We start from the raw sequence: 24,848 nt of genomic DNA on the forward strand, positions 1-24,848 counted from the left end.
AAGTTCACATCAATTTGGGCTTAATTCTTGACACATCTTTAAAAAACAAACAGGGGCACCTGAGTGGCACAGATGGTTAAACGTCCAACTCTTGGTTTGGACTCAGGTTCTGATCTTGGGTCCTGAGATCAAAATCTGCTTGAGATTCTCTCCCCCTCTCCCTCTGCCCCTCCTGCTCAAGCTCTCTAAAATAAGTCTTTTTTTTTTTTTTTAAAGATTTTATTTTTGTGAGAGGGAGACAGCAAGCATGAGTAGGGGGAGAGAGGCAGAGAGAAGCAGACTCCCCACTGAGCATGGAGCCTGATGCAGGACTGGATCCCAGGACTCTGGGATCATGACCTGAATCAAAAGCAGACACTTACCAGGCGTCCTCTAAAATAAATCTTAATAAAAAATAAATAAATAAATAAATAAACAAAAAACACTGGATTTTGGCAATCGGGCACTACTTAGATACCATGAGTTAAAACAGTACATAATTATCTAGTGTGGTGTAAAACTACCACTATAAATTTGCAAGCAAGAGATGTAAGCTCTAGACCAGGCTCTAAAACCTAGTTTGGCACAATGACCTTCAACAAAACACTTAACATTCTTAAAGTTTAGATAATCTAAATAATGAGGAAGTTAGACTAACTGATATGTCTGAAGTCCTTCCTTGCTGCTCTAATATTCCTTAATTCTATTTTTGGCAATTCTCCCAAAAGATAAAATAGGAACAGGCAAATGTGACTGACTATAACCCAACTTTTTAAAGAATTAATCAGTTACTACATAAAGTATGACATCTTAACACCCTTCATTCTAGGAAGAGTCTCAAAATTCTGAAATTTTCCAGCTCTGCAAAAATTTTGAAAAATCAGAGTTCAACACGTTACTCCTTTATATGAATTTCATTTATAGGTAACATTGTAACATACCTCTCTCCTCAGTGAACATAAAATGTTATATGAAAATTGTACTAGAAAACAGTATTAACCAGTTTTTATACAGAAAAGCTAAGTGAAATGCTTATCTAGATATAATCACTGCAAAAACTATGTATTTTCTCATTAGCTTTGTTTAGAATAATATTAAGGCTCAAAATTAAGGATTTCACGAGCTTCAACTCCAGACTGCTATATTACAAAACACCTAAGCAATTTTTAGGTGGGTTTGTGTTTTTAAATGGCCTAAACCTAGCAATATGTAAAATGAGTCATAGAAATACTATGTTTATAAGAACACTGTTCATAACATTAAAACATTAGAAACAGTCTAAATATCCAGCAATAATGAACTAGCTAAATTAATTATTTGTCCACCATGGACTGCCATACATTAAAAATGTTACAGAAATGTATACATGAACAACAACAAAAGATGTTTAGGACAGATTAAAACAGGTTATTTAAAATTCTGCACAGTGTAATATCATTTACAAAAACAGAAAAGGTATATATATCAAGGTAATGACAATGATGACATATTATGAATGTTCCTTATGTTCTCTGTCTATATTTTTGATTTGATAACAAAAAAATAAAAACCTCACAAGAGATGCAAAGAATTGAGTAACAGATTCAAAAACAAGGGAAAGGATTTATAACCTTGAATCAGTCGTCTCAATTGGGAAGATTTTTCTTTAAGGTAATACTCCAAAAATAGGATAATGCTAAGTGTCCAAAAATGCTTGCAAGTTTCAATGTTACAATAGCAAAAAGATAACTTAAAAGTCCAGTAATTAAATTATGATATACTGATATAATTCATCCTTTAAAATCATTAATTGTAAACACTAATAAGTTACAGTAAGTGAAAGAAAACAAAAATTTTATATTCAATGAACCAAAATCATAAAAAAATACACATATAAATGTGTATAAAATTATTAGAAAGGGTATATATTTTTTAAAGTTAGTATTCTACTGTACTTTTCTCCATTTCCCAAAAGATTTTATATACACATATACATGATTATTTGTAAAGGTCTAATTCAGCAAGAACTGGAACTTACTGTTTTTTTTTTTTTTAACTTACTCCGTTTTTAAATGGCAGATCATAAAGCATAATGTTTGAATCCAACATATCTCTACTATGAAAACCAAACTCACACAAAAGCTTCAAATTTAAACACACACACATTTTAAAGTAAAGCTTTCCTTTTTTATATAGTATACTCCATAGGTTTATCTCTAATTGCTGACAAAGAAAGTCTGCTGTTTTTAGAAATGCCAATCTGTACCTAGTGAAACTATCTTGTTACTAATGCACATTAGTTGGCAAACATTATGTAACACACCAAATCAAATAAAGTAAGAACAATCACATTTAAAGGTCTTATATGCCAGCATTTATTTTTGAGTTTTTTACTCCCTTCTCAATCTAAGAATGACAGGAATTCTCAGTAAGGCTGTAATGTAGATACTTCCCTATGACAACTGTCACAGGGCTTTGTTATGTTGCTACTCCGGCAATTCACTATGAGCCCAATTCATTTCCTTGGGAAATGAAGCCCTTCAAAAGTAACTTCAGTAACTAAAACCTCTCTGATAGGTTCATAAAGCAATCAACTTATCCTAAATTCTGCTCTATAGTAAACTGGTAAGATTCCAATTATGTTTTCTTCTTTAAGAAGCCTCAAAGGAGCCCATCTTGGTGTCCTACCACACCATGTATCTTTTTTTTTTAAGATTTTTTTTTTTTTATTTATTCATTTGAGAGAAACAGAGAGAGCACAGCAGGGAGAGAGGCAAAGAAAGAGGGAGAAGCAGACCTGCCCGCTGAGCTGAGAGCCCAATGTGGGGCTCAATCCCAGGACCTGAAGATCATGACCTAAGCCAAAGGCAGATGTCCAACCATCTGAGCCATCCAGGCACCCCACATACTATGTATCTTCATGAAAGCTCAATCCATCAATTCTCGAGCCTCAGGAAATTTTGTATAAAGCCCTTCCTCTGAGTCAATTCAAGATAGCCCACGAGTCCCTTATGAAAGATTACAACCTCTCCCTTTTTCCAATCAGTATTCTATCATTCCTCTTTTTTCAATTAGCACAGATTATTTATTTTAAAACTGTAAAGCCTGAACAAAATTCAATAGAATATTCTTACTCAAAAACCAGTTTAAGAATTATTTTTAGGAAACTTTCAGACCACATATAAAATCTGTCTTTAAAAGAATGCCTAAAGGATCAAGAGTTTTTCACAACATTAGGAGCCTTTTTTTTTTTTTTTTAACATTATTTATAGTTCGGGGTTTGTTTTTAATTTTTTTTTTTTAAGATTTTATTTATTCATTTGAGACACAGAGATATAGAGAGAGAGCATGAGCAGTGGGAGAAGCAGAGGGAAAGGGAGAAGCAGACTCCCCGCTGGGCCAGGAGCCCGAAGTGGCGCTCGATCCTAGGACCCTGGGATCATGACCTGAGCCGAAGGTAGACGCTTAACCATCTGAGCCACCCAGGCACCCCTGTTTGTTTTTAATTCTTTAAATTAAGGTAGCCTGGAACCTGGAGCCACTGTTTGAAACATTTTACGTGACTCATTTAACTCAAGCCAATACAGTGAAGCTATTGTTAGTGTACGTGGATTTGAAAGATGTTTAGAGTTTAGGTCAGTCTGAATGATGCCAAAATTTCACATGACTTTAAATTCCACTTACCTACTATCTGTCCTCTAACCGTATCATTGTCATTTGGCCCAAGTTTGCACAGATCCAACCTCTGATCTATTTCAAATCAACAACAAAAAAAAGCAATTAAAAAATAAGCTGGTACAGAGCTTCCATAGAGTGACGGTAAATTTCCATAATCCAATGGCAATCAGGCCTATCATTTAAATAATGTTTTAAAGATGAAACAAATGTTTAAAATCTCTAACTGTATATATAATTAGTATAAATGTCTTAACAAAGTTTTGATAAATTCAGATTTCAAAAACCATAAGGCACTGGTGTATACATTACCAACATGCAATTATTTTTTCTCCAAAGATTTCAGACCACTTTGTCTGAGTCTTGGCTTGTCACTTAATAGTTGTTGTTCTTAAGCAATTTATCCCTGAGTCTTGATTTTCTCACGTATAACTGTAGTATCTACCTCATATTTTTTAAGGATCAAATTAGGTAATTATGTATAACTTTTAGCACAGTACCTGGCATATAAGTGTTCAATAAATGTTAAGTTAGTATCACTGTTATTTTTTATCTAACCATTTCAAATGAGCTCCATACACACACAAAGTAAATGTTAATAAAAGGCTGAGTATAAACTGTAAGATAAGGATTTGAGTCAGTTTGGCTACTAACTCATTTAGAGGCAACTCATTTACTCTCTTATGCCTCATCTATAGAACAGACATCACACTGACCTGGTCAGTTATAATAAGGAACAGTGTCACCCAACAGCACATTGCTTTTGATTACAGCACTTAAAACTGAATTCTTGTACAGTTATATGCCATTTGTCTATTTAAAGAAGTTGTGAACTGATAAGAGGAGACCATACATTAGTCTTTGTGTTTTCCACTCCACACACTGTATCAGGGTGCTCAATAAATGTTTGATAAATCAAATATTATGGCACATCAAAAGAGTCAAGTAAATTAATGCAATGAAACACTCATAGCAGCAGAAAGAAAACTCTGTGTCCCAACATTACAGTGCCTGGTTATCCAGCCAAAAACAGACATTTTTCCCTTTACAAAATAAATGGACACTGCTAAATCCACTTCATAGTGGACTTCTGCAAAGCAATTCCTCTTCTCTTGTTCAGTCTCTCCAGTGAGTCCTCCTCCCTTTGCCAGCAGGCCCTTGCCCTTGCTTCTCAGAGGACAGGATCCATGCCTTTTTCACCTTTTATCACCAGGGTTTTGAACAGTACCTGGCACATTAAAGGTTCAATATATGTTGGCTAAACTGAAGCAGAGATAAGGTCGTACATATGGCCTATAAGTCTTCAGTTTGCCTGCTGGGTTGGGTAATAAAACAGTTCGTTTTTATATGCTAGACCTTTACCAAACCCAACGTCCTCTGTTTCCTGCTGGATCACCCTGTCAACCCAGAAATACAAGAAATTCTCAAGTGCCTTTAAATTCCTCCGACTCTGGACTTCTGGCATAATTTTCTCCCTTTGTAACAGATCAATATTTATATATCTGGACTATGATATCATACATTAAAAGGGGTCATTTCAATATACCTAATATTCAAAGCTAAATTTGCTCTATTTTTAATTAATTTCTTAGCTAGATTCTACGTGAATTTTTGTTGAGCAGAGACATCTGGGCTAAAATCCCATTGACGATGAGTGACTAGCAATATTTTTTGTATTATATAAAAAAGAATCCTGTAGAAACAACAAAAAAAATTTGTTGAAAAAGACATTTTCGGGCGCCTGGGTGGCTCAGTTGGTTAAGCGACTGCCTTCGGCTCAGGTCATGATCCTGGAGTCCCGGGATCGAGTCCCGCATCAGGCTCCCTGCTCGGTGGGGAGCCTGCTTCTCCCTCTGACCCTCCCCCCTCTCATGTGCTCTCTGTCTCTCTCATTCTCTCTGTCTCAAATAAATAATAAATTAAAAAATCTTAAAAAAAAAAAAAAAAAAGATATTTTCGGGTGCCTGGGTGGCTCAGTTGGTTAAGCGACTGCCTTCGGCTCAGGTCATGATCCTGGAGTCCCGGGATCGAGTCCCGCATCGGGCTCCCTGCTCGGCAGGGAGTCTGCTTCTCCCTCTGACCCTCCTCCCTCTCATGCTCTCTCTATCTCATTCTCTCTGTCTCAAATAAATAAATAAAAAATCTTAAAAAAAAAAAAAAAAAGAAAAGAAAAAGACATTTTCATCTATGTCTCAATGGGAATAATCCCCCAAAAGATGCTTTGTCACCTGGTTACATGAATTATGCATATGCTAATTAAACTTGTCAATCCAATATGTAAATCATTTCTAATGTCTTGACCTTGGCCTCATCTTATAAATGCCCAGGATGATGGAAAACTAAGCTATAATTAAGTAGTTAATACAGCTGTCTTACACTCAATGTCTTACCTTCCAGAACTTTTAATTTTTTTCACCCCATTTTATGTATCACTCTTATTCACTAATAATTCCCCTTTAAACATTCCAATCACCTAAATAAAACTCACTTTATCTCATAAATCCACCAAAACCAGAGAAGGGTCCTAAGAAATAAAAAAAGGCATATATACTTTGACACCTTTCTTTTTACTCTTGGATATCAAACCTTTCCTAACACTTACAAATTCAGGGGATACTAAGCATCAGCTCTGATTCAGTTCAAGTTTCACATATTTTAAATGTTTCATTCTTTTCATAAAGTCCATAAAATAAATGTAACCAAGAATTTTTACCAATGTTTCAAACACACATAGGAAGTTTCTGAATCCCTGCCTCCCCCCAAAAAATGTGTGTGTACACACACACACACAAATATATATATATATATATTTATTTATTTATTTTTTATTTTTTTTTTTAATTTTAAAAAGCACTAGTGTCTACTCACAACCAGTGTCTTTGAGGCGGTTGATGGCATTGGAAAGAAGTCGAACACAACCAAGAAATCCAGCACCTTGTTTTTTATGGATCTTCTTGTGATTCCACACACTGATCGTAACTGAATCAGACTTTCCAATATACCTAAAACACAACATGACTGAATGAGTAACTTGGCAACTACAAGTAGTTAGTGTGAAATTTTTCTTTTGCTTTTGTAGTCTAAAGTCACAAATGCTTCAGAGTATGACTAAATAATGCAAAATATGTTTTGAGTTCAATCAATCCCACAGGACTGAATTTAAACTTTTAAAAAAATCTTAAAAGTAAAATCTAAAAAGAATTTTTAATATATCCTTCATCACATCTGCCACTCTCAGGCTGGGTGACAATTTTTCTTAGTAAAAATCTATTTTAGTAGCTAGTGTCAATTAACACTAAAGGAATTTCTGACATTTCTTTCCAAGAACAAAAATGTTACAAGAATTTTTATCAGTCACATTTTAAAAACATTTCAATGATATGACCTATCATCTCAGAGAGTAGTCAGTTTTCAAGGGGCATCGTCAAGGCTGACAGACCAAAAATCTGACATACCTGTTATGTTTTAAAATGCTGTAGAACAAAAGCTGACTGTAACGCTTTTCCCCTGCTTCTTTCCTGTATGCAGGCCTTGAGCGAGCAGGACTCTTGCAGATTTCACTTCACTGCCTGCAGACAAGCAGAGCAGGGAAAAGCGTTACTATACTTGTCTGTGCATATACCTGCAAGTATGTAAAAGCTCTACCACAGCCAATTGTTCACATGGTGCCATCCCATGCAAAAATATAATAAAATAACATAATTATACCAGTAGAAACCTAACCCTATTTCCCTCTAAGTGGTCAAATTTTTGGTCCAGCAACCTTGATCTTAAAGTGTCATTCAGTAAAGCAATAATATCAGAAAAATTCACCTAATATATAAAAAAGCCAAAACCACTTAAGTGAGAACTAAAACTTTTAAATGAGAAACAGGGAAGCCACACTTGGATCCAGCTGTGCTTTAAAGCAGGCCTACCCCCTGGACTTTTAATTATGCAAACCAATACATTCCCTTTTTAAAAATTAAGCCAATTTGAATTTCATTTCTGTTGCTTGCAAATGAAAAACTCTGAACTAAAATATCCAGGATGCATGCACCAATTTTTAAATATACCTAACCGACCTAACTTGGCAAGTATCTCCTGTGTGATACGTTAAAATTCTAGACCCAGAATCAATTATTAAACAGCTAAATAACCCCAAACCAACATTAAAAAGAAAAAAATCACATTAAATCACTTTCCCAACTGGTAAGCCGGATGTACAAGTATGATAAAATACTGATCCCCTCATGCCCTTAGCCTACCACTGGCATAAACATCCTGTCAAGGCCCAGAGACCTTAGGCACATACTTTGAAAACAGGGGAGATTCTGTCACTTTGTGCCTTGAACAACTCTGAGATGGCGAATCGCCTCCCTGACAAATGAAACTTTTATACAAAATACACTGCTACTGTATGAAGTCACTGAAAATCTGGAGTTGCCTATTATATCAGTTAGTCTGCTCTAACCAATACAGAAGGCGAATCATAAAGGGCCTTGTCAGCCATAGTATGAACTCTGGCCTTTACTCCAAGTAAGGCTGGAAACCAATGGGAGATGTGCAGCAGAGGAGTAACAAGATTTGAAATATGTTTTAACAAGATCACCCTAGCTGCTGTGTTGAGAAAGACCTTAAAAGCAAGGCTAGAAAAGCTAGGAGTCTAAGGCAGAGGTCAGCAAACCACAGCCTGTGAGTCAAATCCAGCAGAGCACACCGTATAGTGTGATTTCATTTTCTTCAAGGATAAATTTTTTTTTTTTAACTTTTAAGGCCATATTATAAATATTCAGAAAGTCTACATTTCTTCATTCATATTACCACTTTTCTAACATAAAGTCATCATTTCTATGGGCTGGATCCAACAGCGAGAGTCCCCTTCCCCTAAATCCCATGAACCTGACCACCAGGGAATCCCACTCAAATTACCATTAGCACATGAATATAATACCAAGCTCTGGTCTGTAACTTGCACAGAACCCCTGACAAACAGACAAGTTTAGGTAGGGACACCCCCTCCCCCAGGTCCAGCATGAAGCAACTACTAAAGAGGAGACCTCTGCCCAAATGCCAAAGATTTGTCATTGTCGATCTCGGGGAGGGAGGAGGGGAATGTAGAGGCTACTTCTGGACAACAGGCTTGAGCAATGGAAACCTGAGTAAGGTCAAAGGGGCCACAGTGACCACCGGGCTGAATGCAAACAAGCTCATTAAGAGACCTACCTCAAAATATCCATAGGCCTTAGCTGACCAATGGACTACTTACAACCAGCACAGATACCAAAAAAGGAAAATCCCGTATGTTCCTATACTTCTTCACCCCGCCCCTTGAACTACAGCCCCCCACCACTGCCTCCTGGCGGACAGTCTCTACACTTTGCTGTCCTGCCCACTGCTCCCTCCCAGCGTATTCAGTAAACTTCTCTCTCTTTCGTTCTGCCTTCGGTGATCCTCTCAGCACCTGTTCTGCCGGCCTCCACCCGATCAGGCTGCCCCACACCCCAGTGTAGTAACTAGTCTCCTGGACATCCTTGCCTCCCTCTAAGCAATTTTTCACATTATAGCCCAAGTGTCCACTCTTGGATATAAACCTGATTATATTATTTCCCCCACTGAAAACCCTTTCATTGCTCTCCACTGCTTTTAGGAGAGGATTCAAATTTACTAATAGGCTTTCAAGGACCTTCATGAGCTGGTTCCTGCTAACCTCTCTTTGCTTGTCCTATGCCATACTCCCCTTACAAGAATTCACTAATGCGGGCGCCTGGGTGGCTCAGATGGTTAAGCATCTGCCTTCGGCTCAGGTCATGATCCCAGGGTCCTGGGATCGAGTCCCACATCGGGCTCCCAGCTCAGCGGGGAGCCTGCTTCTCCCTCTGACCCTCGCCCCTCTCATGCTGTTTCTCTCTCGCTCGCTCTCTAAAAAATAAATAAAATCTTTAAAAAAAAAAAAAAAAAGAATTCACTAATGCTGCCCCTCCAAACTGTTTTCAAAGTCATTATCTTATTCACCTCTGGGTCTTCACACAGACTGCTTTTGCTTAGAGCCGGCCCACTCCTTCCAAGTAAACTCCTACTTAAGGTCAAAGCCTAAATGTCACTTTTTCTAGGAAGCTGTCCTTAACTCCTAAATTCATATAAAGAAGTTCTCTGTATTTCCAGAGCACCCTATACTTCCCCATTTTCTTATCACACTGTTTATAATTTCCTATTTACTTGTGCTGATACACCACTTGGCTGTACACCTGGAGGACCACACCTTATTTACTACTGTACCTGGGTCTCTGGCTGAATTTAAATCTCACTGAAACTTAAAGACATGGCTTAAAACAATCTGATTAAGAACTTTCAAAAGCTTAGTCAGTTACACAGATAGTAGCTTATTAGAGTTGTGATTTCAAATTCACTGCAGGTCAAATCAAGTAATAGAAAAAAACGTGTGACCTAATATACTTTTACTAAAAGCATCTAACATTTGAGAATTACCTGTCAGGTACTAGTCTAAGCACTTTACAGGTATTATCTGTCTCACTCTTCCTATCAGTCTTCTAAAGTAGGCATTGTTGCTGTAGTCAATGGAAACCAACACACAAGGGGTTAAACACTGAGCTAATGATCACAGAAGCAAGTGGTGGAGGTGGGAAGCTGGGTACTCTCACTTCTCTCTATTGCTTACTTTTTTGGTTCCGATTTATCTGCATACTAACTTGGAGTCACTGAGCCACAGCACTGAGGGGCATACACAGAAGCCTTGTTCTGAGTTGTCTCCAGGTATCTCAGTGTCTCAGTAGTAGAGACAGGACATTTGTTCACATGTGGTTTAAAAAGTCAAATTTAAGTAACTGACCAGAGTCCTGGCTGAGGTGGGTACTCTAGGGTGGTTCTAGAACTGTCTGAAGTAAGTAGGTGAGATGTCAGGCGTAAGGGTTTGATGGGAGATCTAAAATTCATTTTTGTAGGTAAGTCAAGTGGAACACTTTGAAGAAAAACTGAAATTGATGAAGGGTGAAGTCCAAAGCTTAAAAGACCAAAGACTTAAAAGAGGATATCAAGGCAGTCAACATGTTTATAACATGAGATACGCTGACAAAATGGTAGTGGTGTAGAAAGCATGTGATAATGGAATTAACAACCTGGAGAAAACTGCAACCTACACCTGGTTTCAGGGAGGAACAAATAAGAAACAAGACTATTACTATCATCAAATCCCTGAAATATTCCTGAACTTCTAAGCCCAAGATACTCTGACAGAGATGGTGTGGCTAAAACAGAAGGACTGGTGAAAGTACTGAAAAGGAATGGAAGGCCTTCTTGAATTCCCTCCCTGATCCAGTTCATCCTCAACCCTAGGAAGAGACCTAAGGTTTATACTCGGAAAAGATCTCTACTGAGGGACACGAGGCACAGCTGAGGAAGGAGATAGAAGTCCTTCATAAAAGCAGGGATACTGGGGTGCTAGGTGGCTCAGTCGTTAAGCATCTGCCTTCAGCTCAGGTCATGATACCAGCTCCTGGGATCGAGCCCCACATAGGGCTCCCTGCTCCACGGGAAGCCTGCTTCTCCCTCTCCCACTCCCCCTGCTTGTGTTCCCTCTCTCGCTGTGTCTCTCTCTGTCAAATAAAAAAATAAAATCTTTAAAAAATAAATAAATAAATAAAATAAAAGCAGGCATATTAAGAAGAGGTTAATACAGGCAACAGAGACACTCCCTAGCATCCTTACGCTCTTCAGCTCCAAGAACACTAGCATCCAAGAATATATAGCCCCCAAGCAGGAAAGGGGAGAATTGTCAGTCACACCTGATTACCCTAGTGTGTAGACCAGCTCTACCCATGGGCACAGAATTTCCAATCAACATTTAAATGCCTCCCCTTAAACATAAAAAGACAGAAACCCAAATCAAACTAACAGAAAAAAAGGAATTCTGACAAAAGAAAGGCAATACAAACAACAGAAGAAAACCCACTTCTTATTAGAGAAGATATTGCATCCAAGAAATAAGAAGAAATTATGAAAAAAAAGATAGTCAAAAAACAAAGCGATCTTGGAAGCTAAAAATGTGAAAGCAGAAATTCCAATAAAAGGAATGCTTGAAAATTAAGTTGGGGAAACAGCCCAGATATTTCATTATAGTTTTTAAGTTTTTACTAAAACAAAAATAGTTTATTAAAACAGAGAAGGTGCCTGGGTGGCTCAGTCGGTTAAGCGTCTGACTTTGGCTCAGGTGATGATCTTAGGGTCCTGGGATCAAGGCCTGTGTCAGGCTCCCTGCTCAGTGGGGAGTCTGCCTGTCCTTCTCTCTCTCAACCCCTCCCCCCACTTGTACACTCCTTCTCTCTCCCAAATCTTAAAAAAAGAGAGAGAAAACATGAGAGAAAAAAGATAAGACAACTAAATGATGATCAATTCAGAAGGGATAACATCCAAAATAACAGGAGTTCCAGAAAAGGAAAAACAGATAAAGAGAAAACGGAAAGGAAATTATCCATACATAAATAAAGACAGGGGCGCCTGGTTGGCTCAGTCAGTGGAACATGCAACTCTTGATCTCAGGGTTGTAAGTTCAAGTCCCACATTGGGTGTAGAGATTAAAAATAATATCTTTTTGGGGGGAGGGAGGTGCCTGGGTGGCTCAGTTAAGTGTCTGCCTTCGGTTCAGGTCGTGATCTCAGGGTCCTGGGATCGAGCCCCGAGTCAGGCTCCCTGCTAAGCAGGGAGCCTGCTACTCCCTCTGCCTCTGCCTGCCGCTCCCCCTGCTTGTGCTCTGTCAAGTAAATGAATAAAATCTTAAAAAAATAAAATTTTTTAAAAATTAAAATAAGATCTTTTAATTATTTACTCACTAAATAAATAAATAACCCTCCCATAACTAAAAAGTATCCAGAAGAGACCACAGGCAGTAATTTCTCTGATATCAGCCATCTTTTTAGATATGTCTAGAGGCAAGGGAAACAAAAGCAAAAATAAACTATTAGGAGTACATCAAAATAAAAAGCTCATAAACTATTAGGAGTACATCAAAATAAAAAGCTTCTGGGCACCTGGGTGGCTCAGTTGGTTGGGCGACTGCCTTCGGCTCAGGTCATGATCCTGGAGTCCCTGGATCGAGTCCCGCATCAGGCTCCCTGCTCAGCAGGGAGTCTGCTTCTCCCTCTGACCTTCCCCCCTCTCATGCTCTCTATCTCATTGTCTCTCAAATGAATAAATAAAATCTTTAAAAATAAAAAAATAAAAAAATAAAAAAAAATAAAAAGCTTCTGCACAGAAAAGGACAATCAGAACTAAAAGACAACCTACTGAATGGGAGAAAATATTTGCAAATGACATATCCAGTAAAGGGTTAGTATCCAATATATATAAAGAACTTAACACCAAAAAACTGCAAATAATCCAATTAAAAAACACGCAAGATATGAACAGACATTTCTCCAAAGAAGACATACAGATGGCCAAGAGACACATGAAAAGATGCTCACACTCATCATCAGGAAAATACAAGTGAAAAACCACAATAAGATATCACCTCACACCTGTCAGAATGGCTAAAATCAAAAACTCAAGAAACAGCAAGTGTTGGTGAGGATGTGGAGAAAAAGGAACCCTCATGCACCACTGGTGGGAATGCAGACTGGTGCAGCCACTATGGAAGACGGTATGGAAGTTCCTCAAAAAATTAAAAATAGCGGGGCACCTGGGTGGCTAAGTTGGTTAAGCATCCGACTCTTGATTTCAGCTCAGGTCATGATCTCAGGGTCCTGAGATCAAGCCCCATGTTGGGCTCTGAATTCAGTGAGGAGTCTGCTTGTCCCTCTCCATACCCCCTGCTTGCTCTCATGCACTTGCTCTCTCAAATAATAAATAAAATTTTTTTAAAAATTAAAAATAGAGGGGCACCTGGATGGCTCAGTCAGTTAAGTATCTGAGCCTTGATTTCGGTTCAGGTTGTGATCTCAATTGGCGTCATAAGATCGAGCCCCATGTTCTTCTCCAACCTCAGCGTGGAGTCTGCTTGAGATTCTCTTCCTCTGCCCCTCCCCCGGCTCGCTCACTCTCTCAATAAATAAATAAATAAATAAATAAATAAATAAATAAATAAATAAATAAATAAAATAAAACCAGAACTATCCTACGATCTAGTTATTGCACTACTGGGTATTTACCCAAAGAATACAAAAATACTAATTCAAAGGGATATGTACCCCTATGTTTATTGCAGCATTATTTACAATAGGCAAATTATGGAAGGAGCCCAAGTGTCTACTGAGACATGAATGGATAAAGAATGGAATATTATTCAGCCATAAGAAAGAGGTCTTGCCATTTGTAACAACATGGATGGATCTAGAGAGTATAATGCTACAAAATAAGCCAGTCAGAGAAAGATAAATACCATATGATTTCATTCATATGTGGAATTTAAGAAATAAAACAAATGAACAAAGGGGGAAAAAAGAGAAACCAAAAAAACAGATTCTTAACTATAGAGAACACAGAGATGATTCAGATGGTTATGGGGCGGGGGGGCGGGGGGAAAGACAGGTGAAAAAGCTGAAGGAGATTAAGAGTACACTTAGTTTTGGGAGGTGGGGGGAGAGTCAGGGAGGAAGTGGGATGGAGGGGAGCAGAGTGAGAGGGAGAGAAAATCTTAAGCAGGCTCCATGCCCAGCACAGAGCCTGATGCTCAATCTCACAACCCTGAAATCATAACCTGAGCTGAAATCAAAAGTCCGATGCTTAACCCACTGAGCCACCCAGATGCCCCAAGAATACACTTATCTTGATGAACACTGGGTAATATATGGAACTGCTGAATCACTATATTGTACACCTGAAACTAATATAACACTATATGTTAACTATACTGAAATTAAATTTTTAAAAAGAGTTTATCAGATTAAAAGTTTCCAATAAGTATCTAGCACTATGTAACATATACCAAGACCATTATCAAAAAAATGTAGTATCAGGCATAAAGAGAATACACTGAAATCTTCCAGTAGAAAACAATAATCAAGAAAGACCAAAATCAGAATGCCATTAGCAATACTCTAAAACTGCACTGTTCAAAAGGGCAGCCACCAGCCACATGGAGCTATTGATGAGTAATGGAGGCTAGTCCAAATTGAGGCACTCTGTAAGTGCAAAACAAACTCCTCTAAGATCTCAAAGACTTAGTTTTAAAATATTTATTTTTTAATTCTACTTATTTATAAAAAACAATTATTTGATATTGACATGTTGAAATGAGAATATTTTAGATATACTGAACTAAATAAAATATATTTATTAAGCCTAATCCTTTTTATTAGCTTTTTTAAATGTGGTTTCTAGCAAATTTAAAATTGCAAACAACCTCCCATTTGTGGCTCACATTGTATTTCTATTCAGCAGTGCTGATCTAGACCTGGAAGACAATGGAGCATTGTATTCACAATTTGGAAAGAAAGTGATGTCTTTACCTAGAAGTTTATACTCAAACAATCAAGTGAGAAGACAAAGTATTTTCAGGTAAGATATCAAAGGAATTTTCCCTATCTTTGTACTCTTTCTCAATGAAGGACAGACTTCACCAAAACAGGGAATAAACAAAAAATGGGAAGTCGCTGAACCTAGAAGAGAGAAAGGAAATCCCCAATGTAATGATAAAGGCAAGTTCCCAGACAACTGTGCGGCAGGTCTTAGACCAGTTTAGACTACCAGACCAGACTGGAGGAAAAAGACAGAGGTTTCAGGAGGGATATCTCAAAGAAGAAAACAAAGCCAGTGGAATAGCTCCTGTGGTTGAATACATGAAGATATGTTCAGTCCTGTGGGAGACTCTGGGAATTAACCAATGAGACAGAAAACTAAGCAAGTGGCAAAGTAAGACAGTTATAACTCCAGAAAAACAAAAATTGTCAAGAAAGGAAATGTAATCATTACATACCACATGACTCAATTATGAATAGTTACATGACCATAGTAATGTAAATAGAGAACAATGATTTAACCAAAAAGGTTCACATAACTATACTGGGGGGCTGGGAGAAAGAAGGGCCACGTGGGTGTTATGGGTGTTGTGGGAGTAGGGATGAGAGAGATCAGTTGTAAAAGCTGAATTTTCTTGTACGGTAGGAATTGTAAAAATAATACCTAAAACTAAAAGTATGTAGACACTAAATCTCTCTGCATCTCTCCTCCCACCCCCACCCCATATAGAGAGATGTATAAAATAAGCATGATATCTGGAAATAGAAGAAAATACCAGAATAAATAGTCAAAGTTACTCAAAGTAGTTACCTTGAGAATGGGAATCAGGAATAAGAATGGGACAGCAAAGTGCATTTTCCCATTAAAAGCCTTACAGTATTATGTGCCTTTTTAGAAGTTACATATACTACTGTGATTAAAATAAAACCATCCCTACAAAAGCAAAAAGAATGCCTACGAGTGCATCCCAATTATGACTTCTGGTTTTATACTCATAACTGGTGGAAAGTAAATTAATACCTTTATTTAACTGAAGAAAGATGGGGTGGGGCTGCTCTAAACTGCATATACATTTTGTTCTCCATAGGCTTATTAAGGGCACTTAGTCTTTCAAAACCAGCTATCAATAAGCCAAAGTACTTTCCCATTAGGTTTTGTGTCCCTCTGTGAAGACCAAATTATACCACAGATCAAATTCTGATCATTTTCAGTGATTCTTTTCGAAGACTATATCAAATAATATTGATTCTAGGTTTCATTTCAAATGAATCATTTAAACCTACAGGTCATAATGCTGATTCCACTTTGGATCAAGTGTATTCTTCACAGTATCTGTAGAATGGCATTGCCCAGATCCATCAACCACCACCTTAGCAAATGGATCAGGAAGTCCTGTGAAAAAAGGGGAAGAAATTTTTTTTATTAAAGAATATTATAACATGGAAAATAGAAGATTAATTGTATAAAGCTTACTATTTACTACAAAAGATTATTCCCATTCTTTATAAAAAGTTTAACATTCAGCTATAAAGTGGTCCATTTTAAAACTAAGATTAGGGGCACCTGGGTGGCTCAGTCGTTAAGCGTCTGCCTTCGGCTCAGGTCATGATCCCAGGGTCCTGGGATCGAGCCCCGCATTGGGCTCCCTGCTCGGCAGGAAGCCCGCTTCTCCCTCTCCCACTCCCCCTGCTTGTGTTCCTGCTCTCGCTATCTCTCTGTCAAATAAATAAAATCTTTAAAAAATAAATAAATAAATAAAACTAAGATTAAAGGTAATTCTATATTAAATACCAAAAGCTACGTTTTTTTTCTTGCTCCTATCTCAAAACATTCTCAGCTTAAACTACAAAAGCCTAGAGGTTACCTCAGAATGTGGAAGTTTTTATAGATCTTTACCAGCCCTTTGACCCAAGGGAGCTTAAAACATTCCTGTTTTAAGGTTTTAAGGTTCCTCTTAGAACCTTCCCAAGGTCTCTCTTAGTAGCATTTAAAGAAACAGCTTTTAATAACCTTTAATAGGTTTTCACACAAGAACATGGGCTACAGAGAAATCAAATTAGCCAAAAAGTTTTCTTCAATAGCTACCATGAGTGATGAGAAACTGAAATAAAAAATCTAATACCCTGCCTTAAAAGATCTTTCTATCTAATTGGGGAGATAAGAATGCCATGGATGGGAGGAGGACCGGGGGACGGGTTGGCACGCCTGGGTGGCTCAGTGGGTTAAGCCTCCAACTTTTGGTTTCGGCTCAGGTCATGATCTCAAGGGTTCTGAGACTGAGCCCTGCATTGGGCTCCGCACTTAGCAGGGAGTCTGCTTGAGATTCTCTCTCACCCTCTGCCCCTCCTCCAGCTCATGTTCTTTCTCTTTCTCTCAAATGAATAAATAAATATTATTTTAAGAATGCTGTGGGGGAGGGGCGCCTGGGTGGCTCAGTCGGTTAAGCGTCTGCCTTCGGCTCAGGTCATGATCCCAGGGTCGTGGGATCGAGCCCCGCATCGGGCTCCCTGCTCTGCAGGAAGCCTGCTTCTCTCTCTCCCACTCCCCCTACTTGTGTTCCCTCTCTCACTGTGTCTCTCTCTGTCAAATAAATAAATAAAATCTTTAAAAAAAAAAAAAAAAGAATGCTGTGGGGGAGAGGGGAACCTGAGAATAAAGAAGTGTTTGTACTGACTATAAAGAAAACACTTTTAATACTATGTCAGGCGCTGTTCTAAATGCTTTACATATATTGAATCTCTTATTCTTCACAATAATCCAATGGAGTAAATACTACTATAATGTCTACTGATGAGGAAACTAAGGCACAAAAGGGTTAATTAACTAGTCCAAGGACAAACAGTACATGACAGAGCCAGGGTCTAAAGTTTCGATTTTTAAAGCCATGCACATATAATCTGATTCTCGATTTCATGCTCTTAACCACTATGCTATGTTATACCTCTCACTTACTATGCAGTTCAACAGTGAGTACAAGTAAGAGCTCAGAAAAACAGGAGAACAGTTGAAGTTTGAACAGCAAATCAAGGTGTATTTTGTTTGTTTGTTTTCTTGAGGGGATGGGACTCATTTGGGCTTTAAAGGACAAACAGGAAGATTGCCAAGAAAGGTATAACAATATTGACAATATTTGAAGGGCTCTGAGGAGTCTAACCAAATCTTCTGTGCTAATGTGTAAAAGTAAATACTGCTGGTAAGAGAGGCTTAAAAGTCAGGAAATGACTGAAATAGATTAACAGGGAGCCACTTTAGGTTCTTAAGCATGGCTGTAAATACATGGTCCTATTTTCCCACTAGTCGTATTCAGGGTAGACTGGGAGAAGGAAAGACTGGTATAGAGAACATCTATGAAGCTGTTGTAAGTTCCATAGAGTAGGATAAAAGAACAGTAAGATGAGTAGACCCTGCACTAGGGAAGTCACATGAAAAGGAAAGTGACAGTGAAATAAGCTACTCTGAAAGATCTGAGTTTATAAGAAACTAAAGTCAAAAATGACACTACAGTTCTCAGCCCTAAGTAACAATGAGAAGAGTGGTCTTTTGGGGGGAAAGAAAAGTTAGAAGGTCGGGGCTCCTGGGTGGCTCAGACGGTTAAGCGTCTGCCTTTGGCTCGGGTCATGATCCTGGGGTCCTGGGATCGAGCCCCACATTGGGTTTCTTGCTCAGCAGGGAGCCTGCTTCTCCCACTCCCTATGCCTGCCGCTCCCCCTGCTTGTTACTCTCGCTCTCCGTCAAATAAAAAATAAAAAATCTTAAAAAAAAAAAAAAAAAGGAAAAGTTAGAAGGTAAAACTAAATAAAATGTTAAAGAGACAAAAATGACAATTTAGGCATTAGACATATTGGGATAGCAAAGATTTCCTATGGACAGCTGAAAATACTAGAACAAAATGTTGGTAAGTCGTGATAACTGAAGAACTTGTACACCTTGATATCTAATTTTTTTTTTTAAGTCAAGATACCAATGTGCCAAGACTCAAGGCCAGGCAGAAATTGTGTCATCAGTTCCCCAATTCTATGATTCTGTGATCTGTCAACTTCAAATAAGAGAAGATCAAAATTTACGAGTGTTAAGTATTTAAGAACATACTTGGAAGTTAGGGTATTGATATATTTAACTATATATATTTTTTTAAGATTTACTTATTTATTTGACACAAAGATAGAGAGAGCACAAACAGGGGAAGCAGCAGGCAGAGGGAGAAGCAGGCTTCCCGCTGAGCAGGGAGCCCAATGCAGGGCTCAATCCCAGGACCCCGGGATCATGACCTGAGCCGAAGGCAGCCGCTTAACTGACAGAGCCACCCAGGCCCCCCTATTTAACTATATTATTGAAATTTACTGCTACTCATATTATTTCAATAATACCTAATCATTTTATTTTTTTTTTTTTTAGATTTTATTTATTTGACAGAGAGAGCGCGAGAGAGGGAACACAAGCAGGGGGAGTGGGAGAGGGAGAAGCAGGCTTCATGCTGAGCAGGGAGCCCGACGTGGGGCTCGATCCCAGGACCCTGGGACCATGACCTGAGCCGAAGGCAGACGCTTAACGACTGAGCCACCCAGGCGCTCCTAATACCTAATCATTTTTAACTGTGTTTAATGGAAGAGTACTTTTCCCTCTGCCTTCAATAACATTAAGTATTTTCTCCTGAAGAACTCCATTCTATCTTGTTCTTTTGATTCTACTATCTCAAAAAACACATAAATATATGTTTGTAAGCAAAAACAAAAACAAAAATCACATTTCTAGCTTTCCTTTTAGATTTTGTTTAGTTATAGGATTAAGGACTAAGGAAAACAACTTTTCCACACACAAAAAAACTACGTATGGCTTCCACATCCTTAAGTATGAAATCATCAGTCCCAGCCTCCTACGTTTCTCTTGTTAAATAATACAAAGTACAAGCTCTACACCCTAACAACAATAAAAATACCTAACTTTCAACTTACCTGATTCTATTACTCCACAAAAATTTAACCTGAGAGCCAAGTTACTGTGATGTCATCAAAAGCTATCAAGTTTCTGAAGTGAGTGAGACCCCTAGTGGTGAATATAAAGTGGCTACGGTATTTTCTGTACTTTTAAAAAACTTCTCAATTAGCCCCATCATTTCTAGGTCATATGAAAACAGCTAAAGCTCAAGACTTTCTCGCTACACAAATGTGCTTGGGCTGCAAATGATAATGAAACAAACATTTCAACTCAGAAGTTGTGCTGCTGTCCAGAGAAAAAGTGGGTTTTTTGGTTTTTTTAAGTAGCCTCCATGCCCAGCATGGAGCCCAATCTCAGGGCTTGAACTCATAACCATGAGATCAAGACCCGAGATAGAGAGTCTAACACTTAACCAAGTGAGCCACCCAAGTGCCCCTAAAGCTTTATTTGTGATTGGGGGAAGGAAATAAAAATCTTTTCACCAACCGTCTTGGTTCTGAGTGACTTCAATTTGGCCCTTATATGCAGCACCTTAACACAGGAGCTTACACACAAATCTTTTATTTAAATGTTGCATAAAAGAGAAAAAAATACGCTAATGAGAACATTCTTGGGGCGCCTGGGTGGCTCAGTTTGTTAAGCGACTGCCTTCGGCTCAGGTCGTGGTCCCAGGGTCCTGGGATCAAGCCCTGCATCAGGCTCTCTGCCCAGCAGGGAGTCTGTTTCTCTCTCTCCCACTCCCCCTGCTTGTGCTCTCTCTTGCACTCTCTCTCTCTCTAATAAACAAAATCTTAAAAAAAAAGAAAACAGTCTTTAAAAAACAGATAATGGATAAACATTAGACAAAGCTAATGGTAGAATCTAGATGTGGATATTCACTATAAAACTCTCTACATGTTCCTATATGTTGAGAAATTTTTCCTTCTAAAATTTTGGGGAAAGGGGAAGTAACTTATTTTTTAAAGCCAATAAGCTTGCAAACAATTCTAAAAAGTGAATTAGCAAAACTTTTCTCAGGAAGGGTAGTTACCCAAAATAAATAGTATTATCTCAAATTATACAAACTATAACACTTGGCTTTGTATTTTTTCCCTATAATTAAATATATACACACATACATATTTCATCAGCCTATAGTCATGCTTGATATTAAAATTTACTTCTCATTCAACATGCTTTAAACCTCATTACAAACAAGTACTTTGTATTTTGGTATCAATGATAATTGCATTCTGATCAATAAACAGACACTCTCACTCAAATTTCATTAAAAGATTTAAGAAGTACTATAATTCTTTCTCTGGAATTAATGTGGGCCACCCTCAACTTATAAGCAGATCAAAGACAGATGTAAAGCTACCACAGCAGAGGCTGTTCTCACTGTGAACCCGGGAGATAGTCCATCCCTGGCTGAGTGCCTTCTGAAGGCCTCACAATTGGCTTTCCTGTTTCCCTTTCCAGAGCCATCATAATCACATAGTTTCCCCTAATTTTCTTATCCCTGGAGCAAACTCACAACTCTTAAGAATTTTTATTAATTTTTACGCCTACACCAATGAAAAAGAGAAAGAGTTCAAGAAGGAACTTCTTTTTTTCCTAACTACAAGTTAAGGGCAGATAAAGATCGTGTAAGTGATAACAATGGGCTCTCCGAGGTTTATCAAAAATTAAAGTAAGATTCCCCTAGATTTTCTAGGAAAACTGAGACAAGGTTATTTGGATATTTTACTGGAGAACCCGTGTCTTGGGACTCTGGCAGCAAGAACGAACTTGGGAAGGAAGGCTGGGAGACAAAATGGAAGATTTTATCTTTAAAACCAGAGCAGATGTCTTGGAGAGTGCAGAAGCAACTTTAAGAGTATGCATTCCTCACTTTCCTCCCTTTTTTCCTTGTCACTTGCCTATCTGATCCTATTTGCCACTCTGCAGTCCTACTAGAATAAATCCTATATCAAATCAACCTTTAAGAAGGGTAAAAAAGAGTATACACTGGTTACTAGGTTATCAGTGACAGGGATGAGATAGGTAGTTCAGCAAAAGCCTGTGAAGATAATATTTGGTGGCAGCATGAAGACAGGTCAGTGGCCTCTACTACTGCAACATGCAGTAGAGTGGAGAACACACAGTACATAAATTGGAGACTGCTTAAAACTTTAACTATGTCCCCAATTATCCTATTTAACTCCTTTCCCATATAAACACAGACACCAGAAAATTTTCTAATTATATAAAGGTTTATAAGATGTTATTTTACAAACTTTAATTTTGGTTCTCTCCAGAAATTTTAAAAGAAAGTTTCAAGTGAAATGAATTAAGTATGATTTTAAAATGCATCAAGAGCTTATTACTTCTTTTAATCAAACCCCTGAAAATTAAGTAGTATCATATTAAATTAGACAGCACTTACAGCTAGTTTTTGCTGGCTGGTAGAACCTGAATTTTAAAATCAAATGAAATGTCTCATTTATAACTTCAAATATTTTACATATAAAATTTTGTTGGCTTATAGTTCCTTATCAAAAATTATATCATTTTTACTCATTTATATATTTTTAAATTTTCTTTACTCAATAATTTAAAGCTATTATGAAATATGATATTACAGGGTAAAGATTCTAAACACACGTGAGGGGTTCTTCCCAATCCTCCCTCACAAAACTTAATCCTAAATAAAGCCACCAAAAAAAAAAAAAAAAAAACTGACAACTTATTGGCAAAGAGACTGCAAAATATGGGAACCAAATGTCTGCTTTGGAGTCTGAGACATAAGAGCATCTATGATAGGATGTGGCAGAGATTTCTTTCCTACACTCTGGAAATTCCAAGCAGGCTGAATGACTTCTCTACTTTCCAAGGAATCATGACTGCCTGAATAAAATTTCCTATAAAATGTTAGAAAAGAAAAAAAAAGTGTTTACAAAATAATCTCTACTTTTCTAGAAACCTAGTAGTATATGCACACCTTCAATACTCTTTACACACATCTCATATACACACACTTAACCACACACATTTCACACAAATATGTGGGAGGGGTGGATAAAAGGAAAGAGACTAAAGCTAAAAAGGCACAAAATCCTCTAAAAAAAAAAAACACAAAAAACAAAAAACAGTGTTGCCAAAAGGCTCTGAACCAAAGCATTCATAAAACAGTACCAAGTAGATTTCTGAATAGAGAACTCACTAAGCCAGACAATTCCGAAAATGTTATCCAAAAAGTCAACACACAACATACAAGATTTAAAGTTAATTTACTTACGGAAAAAATCCTTTTTCACCAAGTTTTTTGCACAGAGTACTGTAAAGGAAACAAAAAAAAATACATGGAAAGAATTAAAACGGTAAGACTGCACTGTCAAAAGATTCATTTTAAAACACTGAAAACACCAGTGAATAATAATTAACTAATAATAACTACAGCAAAGTATGAAATATGATCACAAATTTTTATTAAAGACTAGCAAAGGACAGCTGAACCAGTGGTTGCAACTTCAGCAATGATCACCAGTAACAGCTGAGGGCCAGAAAGTTTATAAATCTGGTATTCTAATAAGAATCGACTTCCAATCAATCCTCCATCAAGATTTACCTCAGAGTAGCTCAGTGAGAAGGGGGAAACAGTTCTAAGAAGAAAATATGTTGATATTTTCTAAGAAGAAAACTTAGGTTGATAAATATATTTTTAAATGAAATAACTTTGTACTGAAGATCATAAATTAGAGCTTTCTTGATATAGATGAGATTTTTTTAAATAACATTCTGTTATTTACTCTTCATCTGACTCTACAGAATTTTACAGGAGATAAATTACCTTCTCCTAAATCATCAGCTCAATGACAAGACAGATTACTGTATCTACCAAAAACTGAAAGTTAATAATATTGAAATAGATATCCCAAATCCACATTCTCTGTATTACCTTGCATTAAATTACTACTTTTATGGTGATGGATGCACAACCTTGTGAATATATTAAAAGCATTGAATTGCACACTCTAAACGGGTGAATTTTATAGTACGTGATTATATGTTAACTTAAAAATTACTGCTTATGTAGTCATAAACTTAACTTCTTTAATTCAAACTTGTTACAAGTGAGAGGAAAACATCAATTTCCATATGTTTCTAATTTATAAAATATCTATAAATGTAACGTTTGGTTAATTTCTACCCATTTCAGTTTAAATGGTCTGTTCAATTAATTACAACTATTTAAAGTTTAGTGTATAAAGTTCATTTAACATAACAAACCTCAGCAATAAGTCAAAATATATTCACTTTAAAAGTTCAAATAAAAATCATTTTGAAGACAGATGTCACTGGCAAATGAATAAAATTATTAAGTAAGCACAAGATACTAATTTACTAGTCAGAGTTTCTTAGGCCCTGTCTTAGAAACAGTATTATTTTTAAAAACATAAAAACTCAATCATGAAAACTAAGGGTCATAACTAAGAGTACCAAATCACAAACTGGATTTAGAAGAACTTCTCCCTAAACCTTCATTATCACCATATAAACTGAATAGAATACTCAGGATCAATACATACACAATACATACATGAATCCAAATTATAATCTTCAGTACTGATGAGGTAATGGGTTTTTAATCATCAGCCTATGATTCCAGAGTGAAATGATTTCACATGCTACTTCAGAGAAACAAAATATATGTGAATTCTCCAACTTCTTATCACTAACCCTACAAACTTATGTTTTGATACTCATTCTTTTTGTCTTCCTTCCACTTACAATGTCCACCCTCCTGTCTAACACTGTCCTTCCCCACCCCCACACCCCACCCACAGTGGCTGCATTCTACCAACAGA

The 24,848-nt window shown here is 37.4% G+C and overlaps 1 protein-coding gene across 3 annotated transcripts in view; it reads right to left on the reverse strand.

Moving 5' to 3' along the window:
- Positions 1 to 23,412, reverse strand: part of SMURF2 (SMAD specific E3 ubiquitin protein ligase 2) — an 85,384-nt gene extending 61,972 nt beyond the window's left edge. For all 3 annotated transcript variants that reach the window (XM_064583482.1, XM_064583484.1, XM_064583483.1), the window contains exons 1-4: positions 23,279 to 23,412; positions 16,368 to 16,476; positions 6,502 to 6,635; positions 3,643 to 3,708 (exon numbers count right to left, since the gene is read on the reverse strand). In XM_064583482.1, coding sequence (XP_064439552.1) covers positions 3,643 to 3,708; positions 6,502 to 6,635; positions 16,368 to 16,476; positions 23,279 to 23,387 — 418 coding nt within the window. In that variant the 5' untranslated portion in view covers positions 23,388 to 23,412. The remainder of the gene's footprint in view (positions 1 to 3,642; positions 3,709 to 6,501; positions 6,636 to 16,367; positions 16,477 to 23,278) is intronic.
- Positions 23,413 to 24,848: the final 1,436 nt, after the last annotated feature.

Source organism: Mirounga angustirostris, unplaced genomic scaffold (genome assembly GCF_029215605.1).
Source record: "Mirounga angustirostris isolate CCGP_5_RB_7025 unplaced genomic scaffold, mMirAng1.0.hap1 SCAF_17, whole genome shotgun sequence".
NCBI lineage: Eukaryota > Metazoa > Chordata > Mammalia > Carnivora > Phocidae > Mirounga > Mirounga angustirostris.